Raw genomic sequence first — 18,322 nt, 5'->3', positions numbered from 1 at the left:
CAGATCAGTGAAAAATTCTGAAGATGAAAATTGTCCTATGGAGGACAGTATTTCCAGGATTTTCAGTATTTCAAGGATGAAATATGCCTACAAGTCTCCAGAGGTCTGTAGGGTATTCTCCTGTGGATGAGCAAGGCTACAATCTTCAATGTTCCATTGTTACCTGTTTCAGTCACAATGTATCCCAATGAATATATCAGGATAACAGCAAAAAGTGGCACTACAATCTACTATCACTGTGCCATATGTCACAAAGAGGATCTGGAAGTGATCTGGGAAAAAATGAGTTTAACGCAGATATCTACCTGTAAAATATTTCAGATTTCACACATTCTGTTCACAAAAGGTGGTAGGCACTAATAAGTCCTTTTATTACTAAACATTTTTTTTCCATTTCTTAAAATTATTAATGATTTTTTTAAAAAATGGACACGTATAACAGAGCTGTTTTGGACTTGAAGTGCTGAAATTTAAATTCAATAAAAACTCTGTCTATTTTCTGCACTCCAAATATGCCCCACCAAAATGTTTTTGTAGGTCTTGCAGAGATTTGCACAGGCTTCCATGGCAAAGTTGATGGTGAGAGGGCCAGTTTCCCCTGTGATGATGAATGGAGTAACAGTCGTCATTCCATTGTGTCTGCCTGATCTCTGTCTTGCATGGAGTGGGGATTCACTCGAGGGCAGGTGCTGTTTTCATCACTGCCCTCCCTTGAGGTCTCTGTGGTTACCGCAGTGGTACATTAAATTAGTGCATTCCTCAGCCATCCTGTCTTGAGCCTGTGCAGGTCACCTGTGAGCTCATTAGGTAGACGGGAGGTTGTTAGCATTTTACACCTCTGTAACCCTGAGTTGGTGAACTTGCTGCACTGGACCCTTTTATCTCAGCCAAGGTCTCCACTGGCAGAAACTGGTGCAGACCCTTGTATCTGGCCCAGTATGTTCACTGACTGTTCATAGCCTCTGGGCTGTTCTAAATACTCTGGCTCATAATCACACCCAAGGAGCAAGTACACTGGTTGGAAATCACAAGAGTGCAGTGTCCTCCAACCATGCCCCTTTCTACTGCCAGAGGTCAGGAAGATAGTGCTCTTCAGCCTGTCACACCAGTCCTGTGCCAGCCCAGAGTTCCTCCATCCCAAGGGAATTCTCATCTGCCCATTTAGGGGAGCTTTACAGCTCTTTTGCACTCCCAGAATCTGGCCCATGGCATAAAGGGTGTGCACATGAGAACTTTTTTCAGAGTGATAGTTGTGTTAGTCTGTATCAGCAAAAATGAGGTGACCTTGAGGTATCTTAGACCTTGTTAGTCTCTAAGGTGCCACATGAGAACTGTTTATATAAAACTAAAAGCTCTCATAGTATAAACTAACAAGGTTTGGTTCACTTTTTACTACTGGACCTGTAAGCTAGACATTTTCCTCTCTGGATCCCCATGCTGGCAAGGCTTGGGATTCCTCTACAGGCAGCCCATTACATCCATCCAGGAAAATACTTTGTATTGCTTAACAGTATCACCTCCAGCTGCACAAAGGATGATGCTGATGAGTTCTCAAGTGTCCTGTTCAATCACACAGGCCTGGTAAGGCAGTGGTTGTAGTGTAGGTCCTTACGTGTAGGGAGGTGTAAAGTGATGGGTAATAAGGGGGATTTTCTGTGCTCCATTAACAACACTGAGGATCATTTCCAATAAAAAGGAAAACTATCTTTGGTAGCTCAGAGAATGGCTTTTCAGGATTGCAGGTTTTTCCAATAAACCTTGCCCTCCACAAAGAAAATGTCCTACCTTGAGGTCTTGAATCCTGAGACCAGTGATGGAAGTAGTGTTCCTGTGGTTTCTTCAGATGATCTCTACAGGTAGGTCTACATAAAAGTGACCAAATTCATCTCTGGTATAACTTCAGTGGAGTTACACCAGGGTTGAATTTGATTCTGTCTCAAATATTTGCTGATAAAAATAGACCAAGTTCATGCGAACATTACAGGACATTACTTGTATTCCATATTCCATACACAAAGCTACCTAAATGGGTAGATAAAACTGGGCGACAAAGATCTTACCTGTAGTACAAACCTGAGCTGGTTTGGAAAATAAATGCTGGCTTTGTATTCGTTGTTTCTTTTATTGAGGCACATGCTTCTTCTTAGTCACTTAAGTATCTAAATCTATCAAGTTCTTTGTGACTCCTTAAGCACCTCACAGATTCGAACCTTTGCGATGCCTGACATTTCACCTGATGCTCCTATCCTCCCATCCAGTGAAACTCTCCTTTCTGCAGATCAAGGGCCGACTCCTATTCTTAGGCACCTATCTCTCCCCATTCATTGTATAGGAACTGTGGGTGCCTAACTCCGGCTTCACGGATGCCATTGTTGTTACAGTGATTTTCTACATGCCTAAAAGTTAGGCATTGCAAAGTTCAGCATCACAGTGCCTAAGTCTTTTTATGGTTCTGGGCCCAACTGCCAACAAAAAATTAAACTGTGGAAAAACAAGCAGTTTTTATCTGGGACATACTATATTGTTCTGTGATGCCACATCATATAGCACCTATACTGTAGGACAGCTACCTGAAGGACATAGTGACATTGTACATTATGACCTATACTTTTTTTGAACCCACAGAGGAGAAATTAGTGACAGGGCCGGCTTTAGGCCGATTCCCCCGATTATCCGGAATTGGGCCCTGTGCCTAAGAAGGCCCCGCGCCTTTTTAATTTTTAATTTTTTTTTTCCATACCCAGCGGTGGTCTGGGTCTTCGGCGGCACTTCAGAGGCGGGGGGTCCTTCACTCACTCTGGGTCTTCGGCGGTGGGGGATCCTTCACTCACTCCGGGTCTTCGGTGGCATTTCGGCAGCAGAGGGTCCGGAGCAAGTGAAGGACCCCTCACCGCCAAAGTGCCACCAAAGACCCAGACCACCGCCGGGTATTCGAATCAGGCCCTGCAGTTCCTAAAGCCAGCCCTGTGACATCCAATTTGTTTCCTTCTTCACAGGCAATCCCTTTTGAGATGCTTCTGTGGCACATTAATTCCTACCATTAACATTTTATTTCCGATAGTCCTCATTTACTTCTAGATCATTCATTACTGAAATCAGGGCAGTTAAATCAGCATAAAACTAGAGTAAATGTTGAATCTGGCCACCTATCTGCATCACTCTTTGAGATCATATTATATCAAGTTAATTTTCAAACTGTACTATAGAAAACTCCCTTTAAACTGTAATATTGCTCTCCCTTTCAGCATATAATTCATACTCTTTCATATAATGTAGTGAGAGATCTCCCTTCAAACTGTAATTTACATTTCCTTCTGAAGAATTCTCTAACATTCACCTTGTACCATAACAACATACAAGGAATTCCTTTTCAAATACAATTATGTAATTTTCTCTTCCATCTGAACATGCTAGGTTATGTCTTGCTGATTCCCCACAGTCTTTCAGTAACAATGTAGCAATAATGCAATATATCCGAAGCTGCATCAGCATATGTGTGGGGTCATTGAAATCAAGTTTAACTTAAAATTTTATTTGATTAGCAGACTAGAACAGTGTAAAATATAGAGGTATGGAATCTTTTTAACCATCACTCAGTTCCCCATCACACTCTAATGTGGCTCTTCTAAATTTCATCAAGTTCAATTCTTGAAGAAATTTCTGTGAGCAGTAATGGGTCAGAATTCAAAATTATAATCACTGGACTTCCTAAAATCTGATTTATGCTGTGAGAAAGAACCAGCCTTGCTTATACCGGATGGGATTTTCAGAGACCTATTGGAGTTAGGCTCACAACCTCCATGGATTTTTAGTGGAATGTGGGCACCTAACTCCTTTAGGCCCTGAATACAAATTGAGTCTAAGAAGCATATTATGAGAGAGGGGAAAGTCTATTAAAGTTTGATGTATTAAGTAAAATCACAAGCCTAGAGAAATTTTATCCATTCTATACAACACACAGGAAAAGGGTCTTAGAAATACTATTGATGCTTCTGTAAAATTTGACTCATTTTACTCTGATATATTACTCACCCTTTCCTAAGATCCCCTTGGAGATAATGAGCTATCATGCCAAAACTCCTTTACACAAACTAAAGTTTGAAGACAGAAAGCTGTGCGTTATGGTGCAGCTGTGTTAGGAGCTCAGGACATAGTGCAACCTTCTAAGATCTGTGGATTCTGCGGGCTGAATGCTCTGGTTTTTTTGTGGCAGAGATCTTCATACCCCCTTTTTTCCCCACCTCCAACTTCAGCAGAATCATTTGAAGAAAACGTGGGGCTTACCACATTTTAGTCAACTTTCAACTAAGCGGGTCAAATTATATTCCATATTGTAGAACATCTTATTAACTAATTAGATAATTATAGATGGAGCTGGTAGCACTGCCTGCTATAAAGATTGTCCAACACTTCCCATTATAAGACCTTGCTTTCAATTGCTTTTAACTTTGCTAAACTTTAACTGTTTGTGATGAAATTTTCCATTCTGGATGTGTGCCTCAGGCTGGATTTCAGGGGAAATTTCAGCCAAAAGAGTCCAGCTGTTTCCAAGAATGAAGCTAGAGAAAAATATATTGTCTTGCCTATGTTCAAAAATTCTTGAGACCTTTTCTTTGGGAAACTCTAGAGCCCCCATGCTTTGGAGTAGAAATTTGGCAGGGACGTGGCCTTTGTGTCAGGAATGTGCCTTTTGCCAGCCCTGTGAAAATCTGCCCAAATTTGGCCAAGTTATAATTCTTTGAAAAATTGCAGTTTGCACATACTCAGACTTGCAAGAGCTTAACAGCTAAATTCATAAAAGATTCTTTCCTCACTGAGTGTGCTCCATCCTGTCACAGCTCCTGTGTGTGACTGGACTGCTCATGCACCATCCTCACAAAACAAAAGGGCTGCAGGGTTGAAGCTGGACTTTCCTTGTAATGGCTGCTCTGGGATGAGATGGGGATGGGCACTGGAACTGAGAGAAAGGAAACTCTCTTTCTTGTGTTATCAGTGACTCGCTGGCTGACTCCTAGACAGTGAGAAGGAGGAGGAAGCCATCTGATTTGAATGCAAGACCGAGGGGAAGGAAACGAATAGATTGGGATAAGGACCCTGATAAGACTTGGACTGGAAGTTGGGGGAGAGTAATTGTGGGCTTGGTTGGGCAATGAGACTGAGACGTGTGGGAGACTGAGCTTGGCTGCACAAGGTGACTGGGATAGAGAACCAGGGGAGGGGAGGCTGGGATTAATTGAACCAGGAGGCTGAGACTGGGAGCTGTAGAGAGGGAAAGACTGGGAGTAGGAGCCAGTGAGGAAATGGGGGAACTGGGGCCTAGTTTGCTGGAGGGACACTGAGATTGGGTAATGAGTTAGGGGAGAGCCTGGGACTGGCTGAACAAGGAAACTGGGACTAGGAAGCAGTGCGGGGTGGAGTACAGGGACAAATGGGAGGAGAGAGAAATCTGACAGGTGGTGTGCGGGGGCAGAACTAGGACTGACTGGGCCAAGATACTGAGACGAGGAGTCCAGGGGTGGAGGTGGGTGACTGAGATTGGATGAGGAGCACTAGGAGGGAAATTAGGGCTGGCAACTAGTGCATGGGAAGATACAGAGTGGGCCAACAGCGGGGAGCAGGGAACTGAGCCTGGCTGAGCAAAGAGACTGGGACTGGGATGAGAAGCCTCAGGAGTGGAGAGTGGGACTGGGATAAGGAGCCAGATGTGGGGAAGAGATAGGACTTGGACAGGGACAGGCTGGAGGGGACAGGGTAGAAATGGTCAAGTTTGGGGAAAATGGATGGAAGAGAACATGCTTTTTTGGTGAATTTACTATTTGCTGACAACATTTTGCCCAGCTCCACTCACTTCTGCAGCTGAAGTTAGGGGGAGCCATGCTTGAATATATAAAGTTCTACATAATTCTACTCTGAAAAACCAAGTCCACCCAAAATTATTGAATACTTTTGACCTTAATCTCTCTCTGCCTCGCCATCTGTAAAATGGGGATAGTACTACCTCCTTGTCTCACAGGGGTATTGTGACAATACGTTAATTAATATTTGTGATGCACACAGATTCTATAATGTTGAGCACACACAGAAAAGCCTATGAGGATATTAATAATTCTGTCTTCAGATCAGGGTTTGAATAGTATGCAGTAAATAAGGCCTGGGGCCACGCACTGAACAGTGAGGAGAAAACAAAATATTGAATAGCTTGCTTACTAAGTGAACTTGGTATATCCTGTGCACTGAGTGAGGCAGGAGTCCTTTGGGAAAAATTGTTGTAACAATTAATATATGTTAATTAAAGACTGTATGTTAGGGGGCTGAACTGAGGTGGCACAAACAATCTTAATTCTGGCATTTCCTAACTTTTGAGTGCTTGACTCTGCAACCTTTATAGTGTTCTTTTTATTAGTATGTTTGTGTAATATTGAAATAACCTTATCTTGGTATTTTAAAATTTATCATTTTCTTAGATATTGTGAAACTTTGGTACTGAGAGAAGTAATGGAATGTGAGGTTTTTATACAAAATGTATAGAGATAAGAACAGCCATACTGGGTCAGATCAAGGGTTCATCCAGCCCAGTATCCTGTCTCCTGACAATGGCCAATGCCAGGTGCTTCAGAGGGAATGAACAGAACAGGTAATCATCAACTGATCCATCCCCTGCAGCTGTCAGGTTTCCCCTCCCCACTCTGAACTCTGGGGTACAGATGTGGGAACCCGCATGAACAACCCCCTAAGCTTATTTCTACCAGCTTAGGTTAAAAACTTCCCCAAGGCACAAATCCTTTCCTTCTCCTTGGATGGTTTTGTTGGCACCACCAAGTGATTTAGACAAAAATTCAGGAAAAGGGTCACTTGGAGTCCCTAGTTCCCCAAAATATCCCCCTAAGCCTCTTCACCCCCTTTCCTGGGGAGGCTTGAGAATAGTGTGCGTACCAACCAGACCCTTTGTCTCTAGGACACTGAAAATCAATCAGGTTCTTAAAGGAAGAATTTTATTTAAAGAAAAAATAAAAGAATCACACCTGTAAAAATCAGTATAGAAGGTAACTTTACAGGGTAATAAAAAGATTTAAAACACAGAGGACTCCCCTCTGGGCTCAACTTCAAAATTACAAAAAACAGGAATAAAACTCCCTCTTAGCATAGGGGAAATTCACAAGCTAAAACAAAAGATAATCTAATGCATTTCCTTGGCCTTACTTACAATTTTTGTAATCTTAGATGGTTCATTTCAGGTATGTTTTCAGGAGATGTTTTTTCCTGCCTGGTCTCTCTCTCTCTCTCTCTCAGTCCAGAGAGCACAAAGAGAGCACAAACAAAACATCCCCCTCCCCCCCAGATTTGAAAGTATCTTCTTTCCTTATTGGTCCTTTTGGTCAGGTGCCAACCAGGTTATTTGAGCTTCTTAACCCCTTACAGGTAAAGATTCAGTACAGCTGCTCAGGAGGGATTTTATGCTACCCGTAGCTGAATGTTTATGACAGCAGCCCATTCCCAGCATCTGGCAAACACAGGCTAGAGATACTTCAGAGCATGGTTTTGCATGATCTAATTATAAAGATATAAATAATCTAAGATCTAAATAAAGGCAGATGGTCCAGCTCTGTTACATATATGGGAGACAAAGTGGGTGAGGTAATATCTTTTATTCAACCAATTTCTGTTGGTGAAAGAAACAAGCTTCCGAGTTTATACAGAGCTCTTCTTCAGGTCTGGGAAAGCTAATTATATGGGCATGATACATATGGGTATTGTTATGAATTACAATTATTGTGCATATTTACATAGTTCTAAATTTTTGTTGTGTTTATTGTTTGCGTAAGTTACAGTGCAAATTGCAAACAATGTATCTGATAGTAAATCTGAATGATCTGCAGACCAAGAATCATTCACAACAATAAATAAATAAATAAATAAATAAAAATAAAATCAAGACCAGTTTTAAATAACATGTCCATTTAAAAATGTTGTGATTTGCTTATTCACAAATAGGAACACAGGTGGGATTTCACAAATCAGTTATTCGTTGTGAATTATTCATTCAGCTCTTGTGCTCCACTGTAAGATTCAGCTACAGGAATTGCAAGTTCTATTTTTATTTTAAAATGGTCAGCATTTTTTGCACTTAAGTACCTCCATCACAATACTTTCAAGATTGTGTATTTGAATTCAGATCCTTACATCTCAGGAGAAAAATGGCATTCAGATAGACTGTCATGTATAAGTTAGGGAAACAGTATGTTACCTTAAGATGATATATGCTGTAGTCCACCAGTAAAATAAATACATGTAATATAAACAGAATGGAGTATAAAGAGAATATAATACAACACTCAGAGATATTATCGCCTATTTTTAATGTCCCCAAAGAATGACAGTTAGGCATATGCTACACTGCATCTGCATATCTGGCAGTTAGATGTCTATCTGCAATAATTTGCTCTTACAGTAAACTTCACCCATAATTAGTTACTTACATTTTGATAGGAGGAAAAAAAGGAAGGATAATTTTCAAAATCATACCGTATATGCTTATAAGATGCAATACAAAAGCTGCCCTTAAGCATTACTGCCCATAACTTAATTGTCTATATCTGTAGGTCCAGAGAAGACCTAGGGACCCAGGGTCTCCAATATGTATAACTAGCATGTACAGTAACATCCGATCTAGAAACAGTGGGTCAGATTTTCCTCTTCCCTATCAGTGAAGTCAGTGGAGTTACACCATTGTGAACGGGATGTGAGGGAAGAGTCAGCCCAGAAGGCTTCAGTTGTACATACCTCTTTATATTTATAAAATATTTACACTGCTAAGGAAATGGTAAGTCACTCCCACAAATCTATACTGTACTTGCAGAACAAATATACAGTTCTGTGGGAAGTTTCATCTTAAATTATTCTCAAGTATCCATTTACACCTCCCTGGCATTCTGAATATTGGAAGCTGCCTCTTTACCTTGGACCTTGTCGTTCTTTTTGCAGATCATGTAAACGGGCACTGTACAAGCCCAACCTCCCAGACTTGCAGCTCTGGAAAACGGCTCTCTAGCGCAGATGTTACAAAATCAAATCGCCGAGGGCCTGGGAGGCCCCCATTTAGAAAAGCACAGTCTGCGGCTTGCATGGAGATTTCCCTTCCAGTCACAACAGAAGGTGAGTGCCAATGAGCGTTTTCGTTAGGTATGTGTTAGTTTCACTTTTTCACAAGATGTGAAAGCAAACTGGTTACACGCTATTTAGCATGATCCCTGTCTTAGTCACTTCTCTAAACTGCTGTCTTCATTTAATTGTTTAGAATTAGAATGATCCCTGTGTTTTAGTGTTGTTACTAACCAGCCAGCCTGCTGCTGACTTTTGTGCTATCTAGAGATGCGGTATACCAAACTTCCTGAAACTCTCACAGCCCTCCCACCTTCTTTTTGAGCCTGGAAGCTTTACTCCAGAAAAATGATTGTTCATCAGAATTTATGTACAGTAATTCTGACAGCCTGTGACCTCAAAAGCTTAAAATATTCTGATCCCTGTTTATTCATGAGTAATAGTCTGAAAATGAGAAATATATTTATAAGACTGAGAGTTTAACCTTTGCTCACACATTGTATTATTCTTTGGTATTAAATATAATTAAAGGCTGTAAATTCTGCAATTCCCTGGCTGTGGGATTTACCCCTTGCTGGAGAATTGTGGTTCAGAATCAAAACGTTCTTTAAAATAATTTGTTTTGGGCACTTATGTTTGTGAATACAGCCTCCAAATTTTGAACTAAGTATAAGCCATGCAGTGTTGTCTACCTGAGTGTTCAGACACATTCAAACCACAGTTCTGAGGAGTGTAAACTGTCCCATTCATGTCGGTGGGTTAAGTGCGAAACTTCAAATATGCCCATTTAAATGTCAGCATTGCTAACTATTTCAGTGCCCATCATTTTAAACAGAAGCATCCACCTAATGTGCTTTTCCCATAACCTCAAAACACCTCCTGTGCCTTGTGAGATGCTGTCACTCCCAATTATCCCTCACCCACCAAGCCTGCAACTTCCCCCACACCCTGCACTGCTTCTACAACACAATGTGTTGTCCGTACAAAATGTTTTGGCAGTCAGCAACTGAAAAAAATGTAATATCAAAATAAACTCTTCTACTTTAGTCTTATTCATTTTAATATTTCACTTATTAAGAATTCGATTTTTAACTTAAATGAGGCTGCCACAGAATTTCCAATCTGCTTAAGTAACGACCCTCTGGGCCATAGCACTCCCTGGAGTCTCTGCAATGCTGCAGTCCCACCCGCGACATGCCCCTTCTGCCCCCCGCATCACCTCCAGTATGCCCTCCACACCATGGCTTGCAAGGAGATCACTGGAAGATGGCCTTTTGCCTCTGTTCAGCAATGCCTGCACCAGGGTAATTCTCCCAGAGTCAGAATGAGAGCGTTTAGAGACCCTTTACCCAGCCTCAGTCCTTTCACCCGTTGTAAGAGGGACAGTGCGAGAGTGATGATCTCACCCATAGAGCCTGTTGAATACAAACTGTAGAAAATACCTTTGTTCCCAGATGTAAGAAGATCCCTCTACATACAGGAAATGGATAGAACATCAGAGCCCCCTTCATTAGTATTTCTGATAGCTAGATCTTCAGAGTTTATTAATTAGGATGTGATAAAATAGAGGAACCACTGCTGATCCTTTTCTCCATGGTTGTTTGAGATCACACCACAGCAAGACACAGGGGCGGCTCTACCTTTTTGGCCGCCCCAAGCAGTCATGCGCGGGAGGCGCCCCGGAGCCGCGGGAGCAGCGGACCTCCCGCGGGCATGACTGCGGAGGGTCCGCTGGTCGCGCGGCTCGGCTGGACCTCCCGCAGCTGCGGGCGGTTCGCTGGTCCGGCGGCTCCGCTTGAGCTGCCGCAGTCATGCCTGCGGGAGGTCCAGCCGAGCCACGGGACCAGCGAACCGTCCGCAGTCATGCCTGCGGGAGGTCCACTGGAGCCGCGGGACGAGCGCCCCCTCCGCAGTCATGCCTGCGGCAGGTCCGGTCGTCCCGGGGCTCCGGTGGACCTCCCGCAGGCATGACTGCGGCAGGTCCGCCGGCCCAGCCTGCCGCCCCCCCAGGAAAGGGCCGCCCCAGGCGGGTGCTTGCCGCGCTGGGGTCTGGAGCCGGCCCTGGCAAGACAGAAGAGATCACTGTGTAGGATCTACTGAAGCTGACAGTATGGAAATGAACTCATGAATCATGTCATTATCCCATTAAATTATCCCATGGACCATTATCCCAAGATGGTGATCTGCTAGCGGTTAGAGTGCAAGTCCCAAACTCGGGGGCTGGCGGGAGGCAGGTTGGTGGACGCAGCACCCTGTGCAGAGAAAGCATGCTGCATTCTTCTCGACGAACTCCATCCAGCTGATCTAAGGGGCAACACTGATCACTTCCAAAGGAACTACATTTAGAGAAAAAAATAATGTAATGTAGAGTCACTGAAAGGGGGGACCCAGAAATCCTGATCTCTAAAAAAAAACCCCATGAAATCACACTACAGTCTCTCCACAGCACATAGAAAAAGTGTGATCTTCCAGTTCCCTGTCAAAGGAAATAACTCGTTCAAAGAATATGCCCTTTACAAGCTTAAATGTAAATACAGACTACTAGATAGTTCAGGAGTGAATACAGTACCAAGATAGACTTAGAGAGCTCTAATGAAGTCATTGTAAACAGATTATGAATAACAGCAGACTTCACTCATGAACTAACCTGGGTGTTCTCTTCAGGTTAGTTATTGCTAATAATAATTAATATTATAATATAATATATATTATAATAATTAATATGGAGCTCATAGGTAGCATTTTTTATGTGTAGATCTCAAAGCACTTTACAGAAATGGTAAAAGTTTTAAAACTTTCCACAGGTAATGATTTAGCTTTCCCTTGTCACTGAAAGGGTAGTCTAGCTTTCATAGATGTCAACAAAAGAATACTTAAAAGTATCAGTGATGTCAGTGAAATGGTATTGCAGCTGTCACTAATGTCACTGAATTGACTTTAACAGCCTATTCTCTGTCATAGTTAACAGCAGAATAGCTGGTCAGGGTATATTAATATGTAATATGATGTTTTTATATATATATTCCCACACACACGTGTACAAGTTATTAGAGTATATATACACTAAAAAGAACTGCCTTCTTGTACTTTACATTCTCATATTAATAATGGGATAGATTTTTTTTTAATAAGAATCCTTATTTTGATATAAACTGTGGCAGAGCTCTGACCTTGCTCCCGTGGGTCCTGCGCTTCTAGGCGGTTTATGCTAGCCTCAGTGGCTCACTGTGACCCTCCACGTAGCCCTTCTCACTCTAGGGCCAGGGTTACAGTCTACTGAGCCCTTTTCATCATAGGCTGCAAGGAGGTTGGTGAGAGAACTCCCACAGTCTCTGTTAAGCCTCCTGTCCTGACAGGGACCTGACTTCCCCTTCCAGGAGCTGTTCCTGTAGTGGTGGGTTGTGGGGAACCCAGGCCCGCCCTCTACTCCGGGTTCCAGCCCAGGGACCCTAATGGTAGCAGTTGTTGGCAGCCGACCTTTCACTGCCAGAGTTGCTACATTTCCCTGGGCCACTTCCCCACAGCTCTCCTGCTTCTCCCTTCTTCACCCTTACCTTAGGGCTCCTTTAACGATGGTTTGAGGGTGTCTTCAGTAACCAGCCCTTCAGCCACACTTCCTCTCCCCTGGTTCTCCCCTGCCTGACTGGAGTGAGCCCTTTTTATAGTATCAGCAGGGCCTTAATTAGAGTCAGGTGGTCACATTAACTTAATGACCTCACCTGACTCTTTACAGGTTAATTAGAGTCAGGTGTTCTCATTAGCCTGGAGCAGCCCCTGCTCTGGTCAGTCAGGGAACAGATAACTGTTAATCCAGTGGCCAGTATATCTGCCTTCTGCTATTCTGCTGTACCCAACTGGCCTGGATCTATCACATATCCCTCCCCGCTGCTCAACACCAAGGGGTTGGGCAGCTTGGGACGCCAGACAGTGTACGCGTGATAAGCCATTGGCATTGCCATGGCGACTCCCTGCTCTGTGCTCTATGCGGAACTGGAAAGGTTGGAGGGATAAGAACCACCTGGTTACCCTTGTGTTCTTTTCCTTGTTTCGTTGCATCCATTGAAGAGGGGCATGGTCAGTCACAAGGATAAATCTGCGCCCCAGCAGGTAGTAACGCAACGTTTCCATGGCCCATTTTACTGCAAGGCACTCTCTCTCTACAACTGCATATTTTTGTTCCCTTGGAAGGAGTTTCCTACTGAGGTAGAGAATTGGGTGTTCCTCCTCCCCAGCCATCTGCGACAGGACGGCCCCTAACCCCACCTCAGATGCATCTGTCTGTAGGATAAAGTCCTTGTTAAAATCTGGGGCTATCAATACGGGGTTACTGCAGAGGGCAGTCTGTAAGTCCACGAATGCCCTCTCTGCTGCATCGGACCATCTGACTGGATCAGGACCACGGGCCTTCACTAAGTCCGTCAGGGGACTTGCCCTTGTAGCAAAATGGGGGATGAAACGCCGGTAATACCCCACCACCCCTAGAAATGCTCAGACCTGCTTCTTACGACTCGGCCGAGGCCAATTTTGGATGGCCTCTAACTTATTCAGTTGGGGTTTTACCAGACCTTTTCCTACCACGTAGCCAAGATATTTGGCCTCCGTGAACCCTACAGTGCACTTAACAGGGTTTGCCGTAAGGCCAGCTTGCCGGAAGGTATCAAGGACCGCCCCCACTTTTTCCAAGTGGGTCTCCCAGTCTGGGGTATGAATCACCACGTCATCCAAGTAGGCCGCAGCATAACTGGTATGGGGCGTAATAACTTGTCCATGAGGCGCTAAAGGTAGCTGGAACCCCATGTAGTCCGAAAGGAAGGACCGTATATTGGAAGAGACCCTCTGGTGTAGAAAACACCGTCTTTTCCTTTGCATCTTCGGCTAGGGGAATCTGCCAGTACCCCTTTGTGAAGTCTAAGGTTGTCAAGTACCGGGCATTCCCCAGACGGTCCACTAGTTCGTGGGGTATAGGGTAGGCATCAAACTGGGATATCTCATTTAGTCGACGGAAGTCGTTGCAGAACCTTGTGGTGCCATCAGGTTTGGGCACCAACACTATTGGGCTGGACCACTGACTGGGGGATTCTTCGATGACCCCCATCTCCAGCATTTTCCTGACTTCCGCTTTTATTTCCTCCCTTTTGGCTGCTGGCACCCGGTAGGGCCTCATAGTTACTCTGGCCCCAGGGTTTGTGATGATGTGGTGATATGTCCCGGTTGTGCGACCTGGCTTTGTCGAGAATACATCTTGATATTGGGCAATCATCTCAGTTACCTCTTTCTTCTGGGCTGTCGTTAGATCAGGAGACACCCTCACCTGTTCAGGATTTTTGTTCCCTGGGTGCAGCTCTTGAATCACTGTGCATGCCTCTCGCGCATGCCATGGTTTCAGAAGGTTGACATGATATATCTGCTCTACTTTTCGATGTCCTGGTTGTCGCACCTTGTAATTTACTTTCCCTACGGGTTCAACTATTTCATAGGGCCCTTGCCACTGGGCCAACAGCTTACTTTCGGCCGTGGGTACCAGTACCATTACTCGGTCACCAGGTTGAAACTGACGAAGCTTGGCTTGGTGGTCGTAGTAGGTTCCCTGGGCCTCTTGGGCCTTCTCTAGGTGTTCCCTCACTATGGGAGTGACCCGGGCTATCCGATCCCTCATCTGTAGTACACGTTCTATTATGTTCTTCCCCTCACTGGGTTCCTCCACCCAAATTTCCTTGGCTATGTCCAGGATGCCTCGGGGGTTGCGTCCATACAACAGCTCAAAGGGGGAGAATCCGGTGGAAGCTTGGGGGACCTCACGGATGGCGAACATGAGGTACGGTAGTAGGTTGTCCCAATCTTTCCCATCCTTGCTTACCACCTTTCTTATCATGGCCTTGAGGGTTCAGTTAAATCTTTCCACCAGACCATCGGTTTGTGGATGGTAAACTGAGGTCCGCAGCGTCTGGACATGGAGCAGGGAACACAAATCCTTCATCAACTTGGACATGAATGGTGTTCCCTGGTCTGTGAGGATTTCTTTTGGTAGCCCTACCCAGGCAAAGATTGCCACTAATTCTTTGGCAATTCTCTTGGAAGCTGTATTTCGTAAGGGGACAGCTTCTGGGTACCTGGTTGCATAGTCTAGGATGACAAGCACATACTGGTGGCCTCGGGTCGTTTTCTCTAGCAGCCCCACAAGATCCATGGCGATCCGCTCGAATGGGACTTCAATGATCAGCAGGGGTACCAGAGGAGCTCTTAGATGTGGACGAGGGCTGTGCAGTTGACATTCAGGGCAAGAGGCACAGTACCGCCGGACATCTTCATGTACCCCCGGCCAGAAGAGCCTGCGTAAGATTCGCGCCTGGGTTTTCTCCGCTCCCAAGTGTCCTCCAAAAAGGTGACTGTGAGCGAGGCTTAATATTGCCTTCTGGTGTTTCCGGGGGACTAGGAGTTGGTGTACCTCTTGCTACTGCATTTGCACGACCCGGTATAGGAGATTCCTCTTGATCACAAAATAAGGCCCTGGCCCCCGGGCCTTTCCCTCTATGGGTACCCCATCCAGGGCCATCCTTAGGATTTATGGTGCCCTAGGCAGGATTATTAAACTGGTGCCCGTGTCTGTCTTGCTCTTAGCAACACAAACATAAGCTTACACTATTGGAAGACTTGCCCCATGCATGTTGTTAAAACCAGTTTAACATAGTTAAGCACACTGTAGTGCTGATGGACTAGCACTAAAGAAGTAGCACTATAGAAAAAATTCTGATTTGACAGAATGATGCAAATAATATAGTTTTTTTAATTTGTCAACATTTAATTGGAAATTTCTATGAAGAGATATTGAAACAAGGATTAGTTTTTAATTAAAAGCAATCTTTCTGGCTTTTTTGGCTGCAAAATCAGTAATAATGTCATTGTATGACAAAGACAAAGTGATGTCTTGTTTGATTGCAAAAATAGCAAGATCAGTCAAATGTTCCTGACTCCTTGTAGAGCGGAGATAGTTTTTAATGAGCTTTAGTTTTGAGAAACTCCGTTCTCCTGATGCTCCTGTTACAGGAATTGTCAGTAGAATACAAGTGGCAATGTACACATTAGGATATATGTCAACAAGTTTGCTGGTATGAGTAAACTGTACAACGTCCATCATCGATTTTGCATGTGGCAACATTGATGACAGTGTCCTCAATTCTTCATACAGTTCAAGTCCATTTAAATCAAAACGATCACCGGGCTTCAGGAGGCTCTCTAGGTCAGGGGTCCACAACGCGGTGCCTGCGGGTGCTATGGTGCCCGCAGGGGCCTCTCAATGCACCTGCGTACTGGCCGGCAGATGAGCATCCGCCGAAATGCCGCCAAAATTCGGCGGCATTTCGGCGGTGACTCCTCTGGATGACGCTACTTGCCGCCGATAAGCAGTGTCATCCAGAGGCATCGCCGCTGAAATGCCACCGAATTTCGGCAGATGTTTGTCCACTTTCACAGTCCTTCGTCTGGCACCCACCAGACAAAAAAGGTTGGGGACCACTGCTCTAGGTTCTTGCACTTTGTCATTAATTGCTCTTGTTTTCCTATTTCGTTGAATTTAGTTCTGCTCAGCCCGCTACCAGCTGAGTGAATGGAACCCCAGGCTGACAGCGGGTTGAGTGGTTCAGCCAGGGTATCAGCCGCCAGCCTGCTCAGCCCGCTGCCAGCCTGGGGTTCCTTGGGGGTCCCCAGGCCAGCAGTGGGTGCTGAGTGGGGCCGGTGGCTGGGACCCCGGGTGGCAATGGGGCAGCAGCCGGAACCCCAGAGCAGCGGCAGGCTGAGCCACTCAGCCCACCGCTGAATGCCATCCAAAATTAGCTCGCGTGCCACCTTTGGTACATGTGCCGTAGGTTGCCGACCCCTGCTCTATACATTAGTAAGGAGATGAGCATATTACAGTTGTTGGAGGGCTCTATTTAGCAGTAACAGGGCTATAGGAAAGTCAGTCAACATTTTTTGTTTCTCTGATGAAAACTGGCCCACTCCCTTCCCCATACCAAACTCGTCACAAATAATTTCCAACAACTTAATTTTCTGTTTTTGGCTAAGATATTGATTTTTTTTTAAATATTGACATTGAATTCAGGATTGTTAGCAAGCTCTTTTGGCAAACAAAGATGTTAAATGACAATCTAAATAGCAACGCAGTCCTGCTTTCATGCTTGGCTCACCCCCCAGCCTGCTGGTCCAACAGCTGCAGTAGAGGAGGAGATAGGTGGAAAACTGCAGGACCCCAAAATCCACCTCTTGGGGTACAGAGTGGCAACAGCAGCAGCAAACCCTCATCTCCGATCACACGCCAATGGGCACCACTACCAGCCCAACGACCATGGTGAAGTTAGCACAGCATCTGATCTCAGGGACGGGGCACCCATGGAGCTGCAGCAGCTCATCCTGCCCTGTGCAGCTCCCCCTGGATGAGATGGATCGCTGCCAGCCCAGGGGAGAGACGCACTCCCCAGCTAGGGTGACCAGATCCAGATGTCCTGATTTTATAGGGCCAGTCCCAATATTTGGGGCTTTGTCTTATATAGGTACCAATTATCCCCACCTAGGGTGACCAGACAGCAAATGTGAAAAATCGGGACGGGGGTGGGGGAAATAGGAGCCTATATAAGAAAAAGACCCAAAAATCGCGACTGTCCCTATAAAATCGGGACATCTGGTCACCCTACAGGTGAGTTCCTTCCCAGAGACCCCAGCAGCCAATCCCCTCCCTCAGACTGTGCTGCATTCGGCTCTCTCTAGGACCCAGCAGCCCTGCTCTTACATGCTCCACTGCTTCCAGTCTGTCCGGGCTCCCAGCAGAGCGGTGCCCCCAGACCTAGTGGTGCCCCCAGACCTAGTGGTGCCCTAGGCGGCTCCCTGTTCTGCCTATGGCTAAGGACGGCCCTGACCCCATCTATCTCAGCCACCTCCTTCCTGGCGTTCTCATACCTTGGGTCTTCCACCTGGTCCTGTCCAAAAGTCTCTCTCTCTCTGGGCTTAACAGTCTGAACTCTGGGGGATCTGTCTCTGCCCTCTCGGCTGGCTTCGTGAGGTTGGGGTTGGAAGTGGTCTCTGACCCCTCCTCTGTCTCAGGGCCCTCCCCTTCAGTTGCCCGTGTACGTCTGCCTACACAGGCAACCCTCTGTCCTTGTATCAGGATTCGGGTACCCAAGGCCTTGGCCGCCCTTCTTTCTCTTTTGGTCTTTCTGCCTTTCCCCGGGAC

The 18,322-nt window shown here is 45.3% G+C and overlaps 1 protein-coding gene across 11 annotated transcripts in view; it reads left to right on the top strand.

Annotated features, from left to right (window-relative positions):
• The window catches only part of STXBP5L (syntaxin binding protein 5L), a 421,232-nt gene that overhangs the window by 365,581 nt on the left and 37,329 nt on the right, over positions 1-18,322 (top strand). For all 11 annotated transcript variants that reach the window (XM_045001069.1, XM_045001067.1, XM_045001064.1 and 8 more), the window contains one exon: positions 8,983-9,153. In XM_045001069.1, the coding sequence (XP_044857004.1) occupies positions 8,983-9,153 (171 nt within the window). The remainder of the gene's footprint in view (positions 1-8,982; positions 9,154-18,322) is intronic.

The sequence above is a fragment of the Mauremys mutica genome, chromosome 1, assembly GCF_020497125.1.
Source record: "Mauremys mutica isolate MM-2020 ecotype Southern chromosome 1, ASM2049712v1, whole genome shotgun sequence".
Lineage (NCBI taxonomy): Eukaryota > Metazoa > Chordata > Testudines > Geoemydidae > Mauremys > Mauremys mutica.
This window is presented reverse-complemented; position numbering and strand designations above follow the sequence as displayed.